The following is a 19,654-nucleotide window of genomic DNA, read 5'->3' as shown; positions in this document are numbered from 1 at the left end:
TACATTCAGTGAATGTTGTCAGGTCGGAAAATCCCAATTCATGCTCTATTTTGAGAATAATGTATAGGGATGCTTAAAATTATAACATATTTGTCAATCACTCAATTGAGATGATAATCCTTTCCCATTATATTGGGTCAGACTCGTCTCGAATAGTAATATATATTTAAATGTTCACTTATATCTGCCGTAATGTTTTTGCCTAGTTTAATGCAGCAATTTGAAAGGTGATACATTTATTCAGGTAGGAGGCGTCAGCCCCCTGGCGAAAATACGCCTATACGGGCTTTTCTAATGGCAAGATTACAAGAAACTGATTGTTCATTTCGATTGCGTTACGTGTGCTACTCAAGCCTGCAAAAGAAAATTAATGCATACGCCCATAAGGGACGTTGCATTGTCAATTTTTTTTCGGCCACGTTTTGTGTATCACTCTCCCATGGTGACGAACCACTAGCCACGCGTTTCCCTGACGAGAAAGGACGGACCCCATGCTTGTTACCAAAATGTCCGGTAAAGGGGTACTTTTCGTGCGACAAAGTCCGGCCCGAGAATTGTAAAAAAAAAGGGGTGTATTAACTTTTCACCCTGATATTGCTTTAAAAAGGGGGTGTTTTTTCTTCTTTTTTTTTCTCTCATCTCTTTGGACTACTGAGAAATTATTCCCAAATTAGGGGGGTACATTGAGCATTTTTTATGATTTAGGTGGGCCTCCAAGGCAGGCAAAACCCGCGAAAAGCCCGCGAAAGGGGGGTTCGGAAATGTTGGCAGTCCTCAGATAGGGGGTGCTTTCAAAAAGAGGGAACAAGCATACGCGTACCCTAAATAAAACTGAGTGGGGGGCCAACATGATCATGAACTTATTTAATAACAATTTAATTATACTAAAAGTTCATATTGTATTTGTACTTCTTTTCTAATGAAGAACCATGATAAGACAATATAATATGATTAAGCGTATGCAAGTGACTGGAGAGTCGAATGTAGTGGGATCGAGCCCCGTTGGCAATATATTAATCTTCATTTACCACTCTTAACCCAGGTGTTGTACTGATATAATAGAACGCTGTGAGCACCGAAACCGGTAGCCTAGCCGGATGGTACACGAGCGCATTGAGCGTCTTGTGTAATGGATCTTCGCATGCGTTATCAAATATACAATATTGTTAATATTTAGTTTCCCGTTCGTAATCGAAACGTTCGTTTTCCAAAAGGGACTCATCCTCACAGGACATGCTTCTCAATCGGTCACCAATTGATTTAGATTTGATCATTTTAAATGCAGTTGTGTTTTTGTTTAAGTGTCATATTGTCCTACAGTACATATAATTTACTACTACTAATAATAATAGTTCAGTTCTTGTATAGCGCATAATACGTTATGAAATAACGTCTCTATGCGCTTCCAAAGAGCTTTGGACTTTGTTACCCTAGCTTACCCAGCGCACAGTGCATTTCAAGGAATAATCCTACCAGGTACCCATTCACCTCACCTGGATTGAGTGTGGCAAATGTAGATCAATGTCTTGCCGAAGGACATTAGTGTCGCGGCGGGACTCGAACCGCGGACCTTGTGATCGACAGTCCGGTGACGTATCCACTCGACCACAACACCTCTACAAGATGGTTTGAAGTCCAAAATGCATGTGGAAAAAGAAATTGAGTATAGATATACTGTATTAATAAAGTCACCTCTTGTTATCCAGGTGAGGTTGTTCATATCACAGTGCTGACCGCGAGACACACTAATGTAGCCGGTTCATCTAGAGGTTTCGAGTATCAATGTTACCCCAGTGAACCAGATAGAGACGCTTATATATCATTAGGTCGATCAGCACCCATAACAACAAACAGATCACCGCCAGAAGAGGAGCAGCACTCAGATGGATTCCCATTCGTCAGAGTGGTGAGATTCCCTACAAGCGATGGATGGGATAGAGATGGTTTCGGTCCTTTCTACTGTGAGGCTTCCAAATCTGGTCGAGATGTTACAAGGGTTACTACATTTTTCCAACGAATTGATGGTAAGATTATTATTCCATTCATTATAATAAATATAGGATATTTAATGATGTATTCTTAAAATGTAGACTAAATGTGACGCACCATAACAGCACTGAGGTCTTGGTCTATGAATTGTTATGTGGATATGATTACTTTATAATCCACATTGTAAACGATGCGCTACATTGGAAAACTGTTTCGAACAGCAGAGAGTTTACGGGAAGACGGTTTTCTGAGGACCAGGAGCGATAGTAATTCAAAAATGGCTCTGATTATGACGCTTACACACTCGTTGAAGATTATTGCTTGAGAATGGCTATATTACAAAGGCGTGATATTTCAGATGTATAATTTCAGTGAGTAGGATTCTGTTTAGGAAATTTTAAACTTAAAAATCACGAAATTGTTGTCATACACAAATCATACGCGGTATTGAGTTAAAGATAGAGGTGAGTTCTGGTTTTTAAAAAATCAAACAATCTGACAGAATCAAACGAAACTAACAATGAATGTTCAAGATTACAAATAAATGCCATTTGCCAAACAATTCTGGTAGAAAATGTATACTGGCTGAGTAATGAGCATAGAAAGATAAAGAAATCAAGGTAAGTAGCCCCGACACCATTTGTGTAGTCCCATATACATCTTTCTGTGTACAGTGCTTGTTACTTTACCAAGACTGGGCCAAATTTATTATGATTTTGATGACTCCAGAACTTTGCAGTACACATCAATACTTACATGCTACATGAACAACTTTTTCTGATCCATTCCACACCTTTTCTTTCACAATGCAATCAGATGACCAGAACTCACCTTTATCTTCAAGCCTGAAATTACCCCAAATATGTTGATATTGTTTATTTACATTCGAATGCTTAAAGGAAAACCCAAACAGATTTTGATATGCACCACACAATTTACTATGTTCTAATCTTTAATAGGAAGTGATATCAAATTGCAATAGAAAAATATCAACAGAAAACTTGAATGCAAAGTCTTATAAAATCACGCGGTATACCTGAGTGAGTAGATGGCTACAGTGCGCGTTGCATGCTGGTACCATACGTAATGTATTAAAGTTAACCTTATTTTGGTTAACTTATTATCATCTCTATTAACAGCTAAATTCATATCAAGTGATGGATTGTTTACAAAGGCAGTCAATGTGAATGACACTGGAGTGATGATCAGCATGACTAGGCGTCATGATCCTGAGGCAAGTGGCAATGTGATTACTTGGAGGAAAGATGGAAGTGAGGTTCTTACATCATTTGATGGGCAGACTCAGCTCAGCTTCCCAAACCCAATCCAGACATCAGACCAAGGAATCTATGAGATCTACTATGATAACGAAAGGGATCAAAGTAGAGGAGGATTGTACAGACTAATCGTCAGAGGTAGATGTACAAGTGTATTCCTGATTAATTGAGATTGGGCTTTAATTAATCTGTTCTCCAATGTAATATTGTTTGTAAGAATGCATGTTAAAGCTTTGCTTCATGTTTCGCCAAGAAATCTTTTGTTTTAGATTGATTGGATTATGCAAATAACATGTGGATATTGATCTTTTACATATGCATTTATATCAATCAATATTAATTCATTATTTTCTATAACAAAATTATGGTAGAGTATTCTGGTAGATAATAAGTATGATCTTTTGGAATGGCATATTACCGTACGAGGGACAACTTTATCCCTTTGTAATTTTTATTTCAAAAGATTTATGAAACTTCCAATGATAAAATTAAAGTGTAAGCATGTCATGATCTGTGATGTGATAAGTACATACAGGTAGTTTCAAAGTACACATATAAGTATTTTTAGAATGTGACAGAGCCACTGACATGCACTATTATACTTATAGTTCTAGGTTCGAGAGTATTATTGCGAAACAAACTTTTCATTAGTCTACTTCAATTTCTCATATTAGAATGCCCTGCTGGTAAGTGGGGTCCCCCTGACTGTTATGGTATCTGTGATAAATGCTACAATGGTGGAGTCTGTGATGACAAGTCTGGTCTATGTATCTGTCCTAATAACTTCAAGGGACCGAATTGTTTAGAAAGTAAGTAGGCCTGATGAACTTCATTTGAATTAAGTTTAATTATTTATAGATGAATAGAGGAAAATATTTCTTGTCTTATTCCTTTGAAAGTGAACAGAGTAATGTACATCTATTTTCCATATTAATTTCAAATATTTCTGTCTTATACACGACGAGGAGATAGAGAAATCAGAATAGTATTCATACATCATGTCTATTGAAATATTTCTTTGCGTACTTGTAACTCTTCCTTTTATCACGAATCGTTTGCAAGGATAATGTTGATTTATCACGTATAATTCTGTTTATAAGAAGTAGGTTTCAGATATTTTATTTTGTATTATCTTTTATGTATTATTTACAGTCTGTTTTATATTACGTAAAATGACTTCGTAAATAGTTTGCAGGTCATTTTACATGTACATGTATATGAAAGTAAATCAATACAAACACAAGAATGACAAAATAAGATACAGCAGTGGAAATGGTTTACATCTGTTTTCTACCATGTTAAATCTCTAAATAACATAGATTTGTATGATTCAAATTTGTTATCCATAGTATGGCAGGGGTTCATTCAATGTAATAAAAACATTTTTTAACGAGCATAGGATAGAAACCATCGGTAATTTGCAAAGGAGATTTCATGGAAGGAACCATACTTGAAATATATCTCATTAAAACTTATTTCTTATCAAGTCTATAAGGTTTTAATTGAACAATGCAACCATTTTGTATCAGTTTGTAGAATCGGTGGTGGAAATCGATATGGATTGAACTGCGAGTTTCAATGTTCATATAGCAGTGATGAAAACAACAAATGTCATGGGAATCTTTTTTGCTTACCTAATCCGTACGGATGTTCATGTGATGTCGGAGCCCATGGTAATTCATGCAACACACGTGAGTCTTCCGATAGACATTTAAATGTACTCAAATAAAAATCGTAACAAAAATATAGGCCTAAAAGTAATCATACTTCTACAATTCTATGACAATTCTAGTTTTTCTTGGCATATCAAAAGCAATGTGGCTGAATTTATGGGTGAGGTCAGGCAAAACTCAGTGGAGAAGAGAAGGAGAAGAAGTAGAAGAAGAAGAAGGAGAATAAGAAGGAGGAGGAGGAGGAGGAGAAGAAAAAGAAGAAGAAGGAAGAGGGGGAGAATGAAACAAAAGAAGCAAGAAGGAGAAATAGAAGTTATTGTAACATAGCTTTTTGATGAATGTATTGTATCTGTAAATCTTTATTTTGTATTTTGAATTCCGTTACAGTATGTACTAGTGGTACATATGGTCCAGGATGTTCACAGACATGTAACTGTGCCGTAGGTTCATCATGTAATATCTATAGTGGAATATGTACAGGTGGATGTCAGACTGGCTGGTCTGGGGACAACTGTCAAAGTAAGTCATAGTCAGCAATGATAACAAATAATATGACATGAATGCTTTCCCCAAACAAACAAAAATCAAAATGTTACATGTACACTGCGGCTTTGTATTTTTTTTTCTCGCTGGAACCCCATTGCCTACAGAACTCGATGGCTCCTGTGTTGGGAATAAGATAATTCGGTAGCAAATGGATTAAAGATAAAGGTGAGTTCTAGTAATGCGATTGCATTGTGAAATAAAAGGTGTGGAATGGATCAGAAACAGTTGATCATGTAGCATGTAAGTATTGGTGTGCACTGCAAGGTTCTGGAGTCATCAAAATCATAATAAATTTGGCCGAGTCTTGGTAAAGTAACAAGCACTGTACACAGAAAACTATATATGGGACAACACACATGGTGTCTGAGCTAGTACTGATTTCCTTGTCTTTCTATGCTCATTACTCAGCCAGTACACATTTTCTTCCAAAACTGTTTGGCACATGTCATTTATTTGTAATCTTGAACATTCAGTGTAAGTTTCGTTTGATTCTGTGAGACTAAATTTTCTCTTCTTTTTTTTTTACCAGAACTGGAGTTTATCTTTAACTCGAAGTTATTATATTTTGTATTTAAACAAACCAAATCGTAAGCTGTGTTTCGGAACAACTCCTCCCATATATTCCGTATCTATTAGTAGAAGTAATAATAGTCGTAGTAGACGACTAGACGACTTTATTGGATTACTTTTCTTAGGAAAGTACTCCATGTTAAGTACTAGAAGAGATGATTCCTTTCTTAAAATACACGGATTTATCTAGTGAAGGCACTGTCAGTAAATTCAGGAGAATGTAAAACAATCTACTTGTAATGGGCTAATATCATTTGCTTGTTGTACTTGCTAAATTGTGATTACTGAAATATGTTCATACCATCTCCAGTTCCAGATGAATGTGAAGCCGGTTACTATGAATCACAATGCACTGATAAATGTCATTGCTTGAATGATGGACCATGTGATAAACAGACTGGAGAGTGCCCTGAGCAGAAGTGTGCTCTAGGATACAAAGTACGCAGTGGCCAGGTCAAATGTCAAGGTAAAATATCATTTTTCAATAAAGGGTGTTGAATTTTCCATATCGATTTATATTCATTTTATACATGCAACATGTACATAAGTGAATAGTACAGTGTGCTCGACACACCGTGTGCACATGTATAAACGCTCATAATTGTATGTACATTTGGTCAATAGTGCTGCGATAGTAAATACATAAATAAAATGTATACTCTGAAGGGGGATTCTAGTAGACAAATATTGACTTCTTTGAAGGGCATCGTTAATGGTGACTATTCGCCCAACGTGATCCTGCAACTGTACTGTGCCCTGAGACAACATTGAGGGGCATAATGCAGTCTCGAGAACACTGAGGAGCTACATTCACATGTATAGAGTTTAAATCGTGAGGTAAAAATTCAGCTGTCAATATTTGTTTTTATATCGTATTCATCTTGTGGATTCACCTAAAACATATCGTGATAAAGTATTTCCTTTAAAGTGTTTTCATTCATGGAGGGAAAGTTTAATAATCTGGAATAATGGTTTGTGCCAATTACTTGTATCTGGTGTTAACTTTATTCGTATCCATATATATATTATATATATTATATATATTTCCTGCACAGAACTGAGTAGTGAATGTCATTCCTGCAGTTTTGACCAATCATAGGCCTAGAATCTTAATATGCTGTGTATAAAATGCACAAATAATGATAACATTGTTGTCTGGATGAAGCCATATTTGATTTGCTTGAACAAACTGCTTTATTTGTGGGGTTATCAAAGTAATGGAAGACATGAAAATTATGTTGAAATTGAATTTGAGAGAGTAAGAAGAAGTTTTTATATGATGGTTGATGTTTGTGATCATGTCAGTAGTGAAAACAACAAGACGTCAAAACCTGTTTATCACATCTAGAGAAATCAAGATGTAAATTTAATAATCTAACATCATTTGATGGAAACATATTTGATTATGGTGATACACGCTTCCATCAAACTCAAGTACAAGTTACACAGGGCTCGTTTTTCAACTGAGTAAACTAGTTGTTAAAGTACTATTCATCTACCCTGTGTTTCTAGTACGTGACCTTACTCGTTTGTTCTATAATATTCTAGAGTGTGAAGGTGGTACCTTTGGTTTGGATTGTCTTCAGCAATGTTATTGTGCTCCAGAAGCTTGCGAGACGGAGAGGGGCCTTTGCAAGGGACAATGCCTTGAAAGCTGGATTGGACCGTACTGTCAAAGTAATTACACCCATCATATTGTATTCTGGTTTGTGTTCTTGTTCAGCTTAAAATGGTTCAGATTAAAAACAACATCAGAGTTTAGCTGTTGTTTACCTATAAATCATAATCTTGCTTAATAAGCTTTTAGAGCAAATAATTTTACTTAAGTTTAAGCTAGGTAATTTATATAGCACCATGAGCATCGCAGTACATGGCGGATACCGACACTATATAAATAGCCATTATTTTCTGCTTTTTTTTTACAGAAAATGTACACATAAGTATACAAACTATTCTGTATTGTTTCTCTTTATGCAAATGTTTAGTCCAATCTATTATCTATGAAATTTCTCCGACACTAAACATGCAATAAGTGGAATGATTATCTGTAATGCGATAATCTTTCTTTTACAAAAGAGTGTTTTCAAGTGGATAGAAATCATGAGGAATAATAGCGAGTGGCTTTAAAAGTGCATTAATGATTTGCTTGTTAGGAATATTGCATTGATATTAGATTTTGAACAAAATTATCAGATTAAGATCTTACCTTGTTTAGGTACACCTGTATGTACACGTAGAAGTGTATTTGTGGTATTTTTTATGATTTTGCTTAGTTCTCGATAGTAATACTAATATTAAGAAATGACTAGGTTCCAATCATCCATTGCTCTTGACGTGAAAAATTGTATTTAATGTTTGGTATTTTTTCCTTTTTTTTTTTACAGGAATATTATATTCTTTTCAATATAATCGAATTCGTTCGTTTATTGATGAATATCATGATTGGTCAATGTTTTACAAAGTGCATATACGATTGTGGATGAAATACAAAAGGCGAGTAGATTTTGAATGAAATGATTTGGTTAGCTCCGTGTTGACGTGCATAATATCAGCATGAAATTGATATTTAATATCTGGTTTCACTCTTGACAGGAATATCAAGATTGGTTCTAATGAGAGTAAACCCATACCAACCATCTACTTTCACATGTTATGTTGAGGGTATCCCACTTCCCGATGCATCCTCAGTTGATCTTTACAGACAGACTGGAAGCACCAATAACAGGACAGGAATCACCAGGAGATCAAGCACTGTCTCAGGGTCAGAACGAGCTGTTGTCTTTGATGTTGATAGTGTGTATCCGCATGAATATGGGGGATACGTTTGCATTCTATCTGTTGAAAACACCGGCTATCCCAGTACGCCCTCTACTGGCGCAACTTATGGTGAGCAAACTGCGTGACATCAGTTTACTCTACTGTACTGCTGTGAGATACATGTGTAATAGAGAGCAGGATTTAATTTTCTTTAAATGCAGAATCATTCTCAGTCGCGCTGTCTGCATATAGGCCGGGTTACAGGGGATCGGATCAGTTCTGTTGATAGTTCTCTACTTTTCTTGTGCATTATGGAATCTTTTTGTTAACATATATTGACTTGACTATTGACTATTGTATGTGTGTTATTGATTTTCACGGTTATTTCAATGAATTGTATTAACTATTTGTGTCTCTCTTCCTTTTTGTCAGTTCTGCCAGTAATTGAGAAAGGACCGGTGATAGTGAGCACCACGTCAACTACAGTAGGTCTTCGATGGAATGCATGGTCTGAAGAAGATGACATAGGTGATCCTCCTCTGGTAGGATATGATGTCTTTGTAAAGAAGGATGGTGACTGGGTAACGGATCAGAGAGTAGACCATCTCACAACATCAGCCTTTGTTATTAACCTGACACCCGACACAGATTACAGGTTTCGTTTAGCAGCAGTGAGGGAAGGAACAGGTGGAGCCGGACTTGCTTCTCCTTGGAACAACACAATAACTCGCTGTAGAAGTAAGTTTTAGATTGCAGAAAAAATAAGACGTTGAGGATGCTTATTTTTCAAACTTTTGAAGCTTGATTTAGGTCATTTATCTACAATTATAGGTACCTGTATTAAATTAATAGTAATTACACTGTAAAAAAAGTTGGGCAATATTTTTCAACACTTTTCAACCCAACCATCTATTGGGCAATATTCTCGTATTTTGCCCAACAGCTGGTCAAGATTTTCCCAACAAGTGGGCTACCGTAGTCGGGCATATGGCAAGCCGTTTTATCATTTAAACATATTTCTTGATATCAAGAAATGAATTCTTGATATCAAGAATTACCATTGCTTTACAACTTAAAATCATTTCTTGATATCAAGAATTCGATTTCTTGATATCAAGAATCATTTCTTGATATCAAGAAATCGAATTCGTGATATCAAGAAATCGAATTCGTGATATCAAGAATTAAATTCTTAATATCACGAATTGTTATAGTGAATGATTTCGAACGCAAAGGTATTGCACGAATTCATACTGAGCGCGCCGTTTTAACATATATTCCTATATCATGCCTAACATATAAATGTTAAAACGGCGCGCTCAGAATGAATTCGTGCAATACCTTTGCGTTCGAAATCATTCACTATAACAATTCGTGATATTAAGAATTTAATTCTTGATATCACGAATTCGATTTCTTGATATCACGAATTCGATTTCTTGATATCAAAAAATCGAATTCTTGATATCAAGAATTGAATTCTTGATATCAAGAAATGATTTTATGTTGTAAAGCAATGGTAATTCTTGATATCAAGAATTCGATTTCTTGATATCAAGAATTCATTTCTTGATATCAAGAAATATGTTTAAATGATAAAACGGCTTGCCATATGCCCGACTACGGTAGCCCACTTGTTGGGAAAACCTTGACCAGCTGTTGGGCAAAATACGAAAATATTGCCCAATAGATGGTTGGGTTGAAAAGTGTTGAAAAATATTGCCCAACTTTTTTTACAGTGTACAGTATTAGTAAATGATTTGTACATACAATTGGGATATTTATAAACTTTGTAATGCTTGAAGGCTCTTTAACTACTTTGATTAAAATATATCACATAGAAATGTTTGTATTTCCCATTCCGTACCTTCTTCTCTTTAATCGTTCTATCTAACTATGATTTAAAACAGAATTATTTTTGTACAAAATATCCATTTCCCAAAAATGTTTATAATACCCTTGACTGTATTTTCCCCAACGACAGTTTCATGTTTGACTCGTTGACATTTAATTTAAAACCAGATGAAGAGTACTTGTTGTAGTAATACTAGATTTTACCACGAATTAATCTACTATATGACTAACCGTTTAGTATCTTCTATGTCATGTTAAACTGCAGAACCCAGTGCTTCTCCAACTAGACTACAAGTTTCAGCCATTAACCCTAAAGAGCTAGAGTTGACATGGGAGGTAAGAACTGTTTGGTCACTTGGTGATATGTAGCTGGATGAAAAGATTCGTCCAGAGCACAAAATGTATAACTGTTAATAGTCGTATTTGTTATTACATGCAGGTAGAAGATCATATATAGAGCTGGTAAATACACATACAACCTTGATGAGATTTGATTTTACCTTTGATTTCCTCGGGATATGTCAAATAAGAACTCCTCCACACCACTTGCTATTTTTGAATGTTTCTTCACGTACCTCAATAAGCATGGGTGTCGATCCTTACGTAATACCTATTCATCAGGGGGGATGAATGAATAGATCATTCCCCCCCCCTGATGAATAGGTATCAGTTACAGATCGACACCCATGTCAATAAGTGACTCTAACAAATACATATTGTGTAACAAATATTTAAAAAATGGGTACCAATTTCTCTGTTGCAAGTCGAAAGTATGAGCTGTTGGGTTAAGAAATGGACTTTTGATTTCACTTTACAGAAGGATGCAAATATGGATTTTCTTTTTGTTGGTAGCATCCTCATTAATGCGAGAAACTGTAAGCAAAATAGTATAACGACCCATAATTTGTTTATTAGTGTGAAAGTAACATAGTTTTATATGTCGTTGTGCTTCATGTAACATGTATTTGCACCTTTATGTTTAAGCACCTCCCCTCGGAATCAGCAGAATGCAGGAGTGGAGTAAGTCATTATACGATCTACTATGCTGCCACTGGATCAACTTCTTCAAACTCTATCCTGGTTTCTCGTGACACTAGCTCCTACACAATAAAAGGGTTATACACCTATCTGGACTATGCCATTCAATTGACTGCATCAAATAAAGACGAGGAGGGTGATAGGATCAGTGAGACTATCGGCAAAACAATTGAAGAAGGTTCGTGTTTATCTTGGGATGTTTGTTTTTTCTCGGGTGGGGTAGGAGTTGCTTTGCCAGTTAATTAATACAGTTCATATTATTGTAGATATTAATATCACAACCTTCTTCATACATGATTTTTTGGTTGATCTTACTTTCGGTTCGTTTAATTGATCTTGATAGAGTGGGAATTATTCATGCTGTATGGTCTGTACAGTGCGTCCCAGAAAAAACGAAACCGAGAATTATCGATGTTTTATCATAACTTAAACAAAATTATAATTAACAAATGAAACATATTTGTAAAGCTTAGATACTCCTCTTTAATGTGATGCTACTCATATAATGAATATATCACGCATGAGTGATTAAAAGCAATTTGAAGAGAGGAAGCCAACAAGTCATTTGGCAGCCCGTATCAGAATTTCAAAGAAGAAATCACATTTCTAGGAAGTCCACTTTCTGCCCTTTCATATGACACCTCCACCAACAAAAATGAGCTAGGAATAACCAAGTTCTGTTTGTTTAAAGTAATGCTTGCATTTCCATAATTTGATTAAACAAATTCGTTTTCACTAGCTGCCTGCCGTAGCACAAATCAGAGTTTTCAAAAGACTTAACTCCGTTTCGTTGACGATCAGCCGTGCACAAAAAAGACGAAAGACTTTATGCATGACTGATCGAAGAAAGTGGACTTTCTAAAAATGTGATTTTTCTCTTTGAAATTCAGTTACCGTCCGCTAAATGACTTTTTTGTTTTCTCTCTTCAAATTGCGTTTAATCACTTATGCGGGAAATATGCATCATATGAGTTGCATCAAATGAAAGAGGCGGATCTAAGCGTTACAGATATGCGTCATTCAGTAATTATAATTGTGATTAAGTTATAGTAAAACACCGATAATTCTCGGTTTGCGGTTTCGTTTTTTCTGGGACGCACTGTATACTGCTAATTCATCAAAGCCAACCCGAGGACTACAGTTTGTTCGAATAAGACTTCGGTCTAACACCTTTTTTGAAATCTAACGTAAGACTATGCTTAACCAGCGTCGGTTTAAATGTTTGTTGAGTACGGACCAATACGTTTGATATCGGTAGAGATCGAGAGCAATGAGATCTATAAATATATCTTTAGCAGTGTTTGTTATACTTCTGAACTACTTCTGTCTACATTATATAAATCATATACATGACTGTTTGAGACATAGAAGTACCATTGCCTAATGTCATTACATTTTCATTGTGATTCCAACTCTTATTTTCTTTGATACAATTAGTATCTTTAATTGCACTCAATTAGATTGGTTTTCTGGAATTAGAAATCGTACTTTCCTGGTAAGACGAGAAAAACTAAAGTATCTGATATTCCGGAATATTAATACATAATTCTACCATATTACAGTGTGATACTTGTATAAAACAATTTACTTCTAATCAGTCGCGCCTGCTCCTATCAATGTGGCTTTACCGCAGAGTACTACAAGCTCCTTCACTGTATCCTGGTCTACCCCTGTACCGTATAACATCAATGGTAACATCCAGAAGTATATCATTCGCTACAAGCAAACTGATCCCGTTGTTGATGGTAAATACAAGTTAGAGGAAGTATTAACTGATGCATTTGATGGAGAACATACTATAATGGACCTGCCCCCTGAGAACAACTACACAGTTCAGGTATGATTGACCACAATCCTTGGGACCCAAGTATTAAAGAAATTTTCATTTTCTTCATATTCTAGTACAAGCTTTCCATATGTAGAACATTTAATAATGACTTGTTATCTTAAGAGCCATTGGAGAAAGTAGATGAAATTATGAAGTGATTCTCTTTCGTATTTGTGCCATTGATCTAACAGCAATCCCCGATTACATGCATGATATTACATTCAAAGAAATAGCATTTGAGTGTAGTTTAATGGCATCTAAATACACTGTCGCTCATAAAGGTGGATTTTTTTTTTTAATCCCAATTCATGGAATAATTTTAAAAATAATTTAAAAAATACTAGATCTAGATAATAGTATACATTCTCAGATTTTATTGAATAATAATTTGCCAATGTGTGTTTTGCGTGACTGCTAAAGCATGTATATGCTACTATGCTTATTAACTAGGGGACCTATGCCCTTACATCATAAATGACAGTAATTAGGATTAATGCCCCACAAAAGGGCACTAATATAGCACATCGACACGGTGTTGATCCTGGGGCCTCACAGTTACGAGGCCATTGCTTTGTCACTGAACCATGACTGTACGCAGCGGGGGCTAGGGTAGGGGGCAGTTTCCGTAAATAAAAAAACACACAGAAAATGCAATAAATTTTCAATAATTTATTGCATTTTACCCCGGTCCCCAACATAACAAAATCCTCTGGAAGGCCATGCATTATGGCTCAAGGCATGGGCACACAGAAAAAAAAATTATGTTGGGGACCGGGGTAGAATGCAATAAATTATTGAAAATTTATTGCATTTTTTATGTTATTTTGTATTTATGGAAACTGCCCCCTACCCTAGCCCCCGCTGCGTACAGTCATGGTTCAGTGACAAAGCAATGGCCTTGTAACTGTGAGGCCCCAGGATCAACACCGTGTCGATGTGCTATATTAGTGCCCTTTTGTGGGGCATTAATCCTCGTTACTGTCATTTATGACTTAAGGGCATAGGTCCCCTAGTTGATAAACATAGTAGCATATACATGCTTTAGCAGTCACGCAAAACACACATTGGCAAATTATTATTCCATAAAAACTGAGAATGTATACTATTATCTAGATCTAGTATTTTTAAATTATTTTTAAAATAATTCCATAAATTGGGATAAAAAAAAATATTCCACCGTTATGAGCGACAGTGTATTAATTGTTGTGGTTCAGACGCTTATGAGTAGATTGGTATGTTCTTTAATATATGAATATCTGTATCATTATACGTGTAGACATGACTTACCAGCTCCAAATAATTCTTTTGAGTGTTTCGTGTGTGGATGATATTTGTATTTTTATTATTTCTGCAACACCATATTTTAATTGATGTTTGTTAGGTCCGAACTGTCAATGGAGCTGGTTCTAGTAATTGGTCTGAGCCCGTGAATGCGAAAACCATCCTCTCAGGTAAGGCATGAAACGAATAAAACTTTGTTATACCCCAAATTGTATACTTGACTACACTGTAGGTAATGTGTTTTTCTAGATGTAGAAGTAAAATGCATTCGGTATTCAATAAATTGTTCTTTCATTTTCGTATGTTCTATATAACACCCATTTTGTTTATAATGCAGATGCTTTTATTTAATATTTTTTCTTCTCACAAATTCGACTTTGAGCATTCGATTTAAAGAGGACTACGTGCCGAACGAATGTAATTTATTATTTGTATCATTATTATTATCGATTAAAAGCTACACGTCAAATTAAAGTCGGTATGTAACCGTAATATGTCTCAAAATATGAACATAAATAAGTACCTTTTCATAATAATCTACATGATAATATTATTCTTTGTTCTCTGTTTAATTTTCTGAATGCCTTTGAAGAAGTTGAATAGTCTGCACTAATCATGTATTATTCAAAATAAGTAGAAATCGAATGTATAAATCCAAACCATTTCTCTGTTACATCTTATTGTGAAACTTCATGAAAAGAATAGAAACAGTTTCATTTACGAACGTTAATATGATCTGCACAAAATCAACAACAAAATTTGTGAAACAGACCAACAAAATAATTGCATAATTCATGAAAGCATAATTACATGAATATGTTTTTTTTTTTTTTTTTGCTAAAGGTGATGATAATGGTATCAGAATACCACTAGGAGTTGTTATAGGGAGTGTGATAGCACTCCTCGTTATCATCGTAATACTAATATGTATTGTGGTGATGTATAGAAGGTAAGTTAGCTCGAAAACAAGTAGACAAATCCTAGTGAATTCAATGCCACTGTCTGATAACAATGTTATAAATAATTTAGTTATTATTTTATCGTAAATTTGACGTTAACAAAAATTTAATTCTTGACCATCTAAAGTGAGACAGAACGACGATGGATAAAGTGATTGCAGAATTTTTCATTTTCTAGAGGCCATTATCAAATATCTACAAAGAATTGTTTATAATGTGTTCGAATGTAACTTGTGTATGATAAGGGCCATACACAATCGCGTACATTGCAGCTGTTATGCTTACCACGGACCCTTCCTACTTCCAGTTTATCAGAACTGTGTGAGTATATGTGGGTATCTGGAGGATGTGGGTGTGTGTATGTAAATTCAATGAGGCCTATGTTAAAAAGGCGAAATAAATAAATCTTGTTTTGAATTGAATTTCACTTCCAGGTTTAAACAAAGACGTTTAAATGCTGAGCCAGCCGCATCGCCTCCAAATACTGCACATGGGACCTCCTCGAAGTATGGGAACCCTGCATTTGACTACTCAGACACCAATGATATCTTCCAAGATCTTACTATAGACACACGGAACAACCAGAATCGCATCGAACCAGCCACATCGCCACCAAATACTGCACATGGGACCTCCTCGAAGTATGGGAACCCTGCATTTGACTACTCAGACACCAATGATATCTTCCAAGATCTTACTATAGACACACGGAACAACCAGAATCGCATCGAACCAGCCACATCGCCACCAAATACTGCACATGGGACCTCCTCGAAGTATGGGAACCCTGCATTTGACTACTCAGACACCAATGATATCTTCCAAGATCTTACTATAAACACACGGAACAACCATAATCGCACCGACCCCCATAGCTATCAAGATGCCCCAAAATCAGACCAGCGAGACATTTACGAAGTAATATAGATGCAACCCAGGCGTGGCAGAGGGGTATCGTGCCATCACTAATACATGTTGTATCAACCATAATGCACGTCGGTCACCCTTGTGCATAAGTAAATACATGTAAAAATCTTCAACTCTCAGCCAGTAGCTCGTTTGCCAAAGGCACCAATTGACGGAAGGATTGCTTTTTGCAGGACCATGGCTCTGTAAAATTACATATTTCTGGTCTTTATTAGCTCTATGACAACCTTTTTAACACTGGTACAGATTAAAGTTTAACTGGAAAGTGGGTCCTTGGTAATACACTACCTTTCCATATCATTCTCGGCGTGATATGTCCTTGAAAATGTAGTAAAATACTGATGTGTTTCTCGCTCTCTGTATACTCTGTATTGAATGAAGTAAATCAATTTAGGTATGGGCTCTTAAAATTGGCTGAATCGGTAATTCCCAGTTTTGTAGTGGCGGACAACTTTTATATTTGTTCAAACACAAACAAAAATGATTAAATTTAACAGTTTTCAGAAAGAAATTGACTTAGGAAGCCTATCCTCTTTAGAAGACATATTGCCAACCATGATATATTTTTAGTAGTGCCCCAAGGGGGAATGCACTAAGGAGAAAAAACAGAAATTAATTATCTATTTATTTTATTTACTTATTTATTATTTATTCGGCAGTATACACAAAATATAACAATGTAAATATGAGTAAACAAACATTAATATAATGTCAATTATAAATGCACAATCTTCCCGGAGGTCCTCTGGGGGCATCAGTTGGCGGCCGGGAAAGAGGTAAGCAAACTTAATCACTGTAACCGTAATGGTCCCTCTTCCCGACCAACTGGTGCACCCAGAAGACCTGCAAAATATAACCTGAAGGTAAATAAAATGTATAACATTTCATAAACAAACCAGCTAACAAAAACAAAGCACAAGGAGGAAATCAAATTAATATATATGATGACACTAGGTCATGACACGATACTGAACTTATGTTATAATTGACATGAGGACTTAATTCTGGCTTAAAAAGTATTGCATAAAATGTCAAGTTGGTAAACTGAAACCATGGAGTATAAAACTTGGAAAAGAACAAAATATGAGAACATGTAGTAGCGCACTGACAAGAATGTCTAAAATCATACAGGTTGACTGGTATATAGAAATTAAGACAACAAAAAGGAAGTGAATAAATACATAGGTTTAGTTCGCTTCAGGCGAGTAAGGAAACTAGGAGAACGAATACATTACAGAACCAGTACTTCGTATTTGATATTATATTATACAAACAATTTGTAAAGAAGCTGCGTTGGAAATGTCCAGACGATGTTTAGATAATGGAAGGAAAAAGAAAGAAAAAATACTCTAAAGACATAACAATGAAAAAATCAAAATTACAGTTTCGTCTCAAGAATGTTATAGAGAAGTAGACGAATGAATGATTACAAAACATACCGTAATTATTACATTAACCTCTCGTAAATTAAATTAAACAACGACTTCAAAAGAAAAAGTAAATCAAAGAAGTTATGACTGTGTTGCCAGGTCTGAAATTAAGAGAGTACAAAGTCAACGCGCAAGTCCCGAGGTAGTTCGTCCCACAGTTTAGGAAATATGTACATAGCGGAATCACTTAAACGTTTCGTACGAGCCATCAGCTGATGGAACCTGATATCTCCTTGTCTCCTTTCTATTACTCTGATTTTCGAAGAAATATCACTGCTCTCAACAATTTTGTAGAGAGCTTAGGCAGCGAAGTTAATAAGTAGTTCCTAGGGGATTCTAGCGAGACCCAATTAAAGAGTCTTAGCCGCCCGGGATAGCGCATCTGCTGTCTGCGCTGTTTCAGGATGTAACGAGTGGCTCTTCTTTGAATACTCTCAAGTCTGTCACAGAGATTCCTATTGGTGGGGTTCCACGCAGGTACAATATTTCTTGCTTCACGCTAAATTTAAAACTGAAATCGAAACTAGCACTTTCGATGGTCACATTTGAACCAGAATAAAGCTACAATGAAACAGACGGCCTCGCAATAACAAACTTCAGTCGTTACTTGGGTAAAATGAGACGACAATCGAAAAATGCTGGGGCTATTCAAATTTGACACATAAAAGTAGAGTCTAATTATACACCATGCATGTCCTTCATTCATGGATGCATTCTTCTGAATATGAATGCAGGTTTTTTTTTTCTTCTTCTAAACACGGGAACAATGCATTTTATTTCTTTCATGTAAGCGTCCTATCGTGCTGAATATTATTAGTATTATTATTATTTTGAATAGAGGAGATTTTAAACTATAGTATAACATCGTCTGACGAATGTTGTTATAAATTTTCTAATTATGGATTTGTAATTATATCATCACTCCCCACTTACAGATTAGTTTATCTATTTTTCCTATTAAAGAAAAAATGTATATGTGTTAATCATATTAATTTAATTATAGTTATCATATTTTGAGTGACCCACATTCCTCAAGCCCTGCTTTTCAGTGGAACCATCCATTTCCCTAGTTTTTCTTTAACAAGCATGCACAACAATATGCATTTTAATTTGTAATCCGATTAATGTTTTGCAATATACACTATATTAAAGATAAACTTTAGTACTGGTAATGCGATTGCATTGTGAAAGAAAAGGTGTGGAAAGGATCAGAAACAGTTGATCATGTAGCATGTAAGTATTGGTGTGCACTGCAAGGTTCTGGAGTCATCAAAATCATAATAAATTTGACCGAGTCTTGGTAAAGTAACAAGCACTCACATATAAAGCTATATATGGGACAACACACATGGTGTCGGGGCTAGTACTACCTTGATTTTCTTGTCTTTCTATGCTCATTACTCAGCCAGTATAAATTTTCTTCCAAAATTGTTTGGCACATGTCATTTATTTGTAATCTTGAACATTCAGTGTAAGTTTCGTTTGATTCTGTGAGAATTATTATTATTTTTTTACCAGTACTGGA

The 19,654-nt window shown here is 35.6% G+C and overlaps 1 protein-coding gene across 1 annotated transcript; it reads left to right on the top strand.

Moving 5' to 3' along the window:
• The first annotated feature begins 506 nt into the window (after positions 1-506).
• LOC100891404 (angiopoietin-1 receptor) lies at positions 507-18,384 on the top strand. The gene is made up of 16 exons (XM_030993712.1): positions 507-513; positions 1,707-2,024; positions 3,129-3,404; positions 3,941-4,075; positions 4,796-4,957; positions 5,327-5,458; positions 6,366-6,521; positions 7,604-7,732; positions 8,648-8,941; positions 9,245-9,550; positions 10,932-11,002; positions 11,651-11,882; positions 13,303-13,541; positions 14,914-14,983; positions 15,657-15,762; positions 16,207-18,384. The coding sequence occupies exons 1-16, from the start codon at positions 507-509 to the stop codon at positions 16,697-16,699; spliced, it is 3,126 nt and encodes a 1,041-aa protein (XP_030849572.1). The 3' UTR covers positions 16,700-18,384.
• The last annotated feature ends 1,270 nt before the right edge of the window (positions 18,385-19,654 follow it).

The sequence above is a fragment of the Strongylocentrotus purpuratus genome, unplaced genomic scaffold (genome assembly GCF_000002235.5).
Source record: "Strongylocentrotus purpuratus isolate Spur 01 unplaced genomic scaffold, Spur_5.0 spur5_scaffold_20, whole genome shotgun sequence".
Lineage (NCBI taxonomy): Eukaryota > Metazoa > Echinodermata > Echinoidea > Camarodonta > Strongylocentrotidae > Strongylocentrotus > Strongylocentrotus purpuratus.
Note: the sequence above shows the minus strand (reverse complement) of the source record. Positions and strands in the feature narration are given on the sequence as shown.

What these genes read in the sequence shown, in the direction of transcription:
- LOC100891404 (XM_030993712.1), top strand. An exon ending in GATTGGACCGTACTGTCAAA is followed by an intron (nt 7,733 to 8,647) that starts GTAATTACACCC and finishes CACTCTTGACAG; the next exon opens with GAATATCAAGATTGGTTCTA. An exon ending in CGGCAAAACAATTGAAGAAG is followed by an intron (nt 11,883 to 13,302) that starts GTTCGTGTTTAT and finishes ACTTCTAATCAG; the next exon opens with TCGCGCCTGCTCCTATCAAT.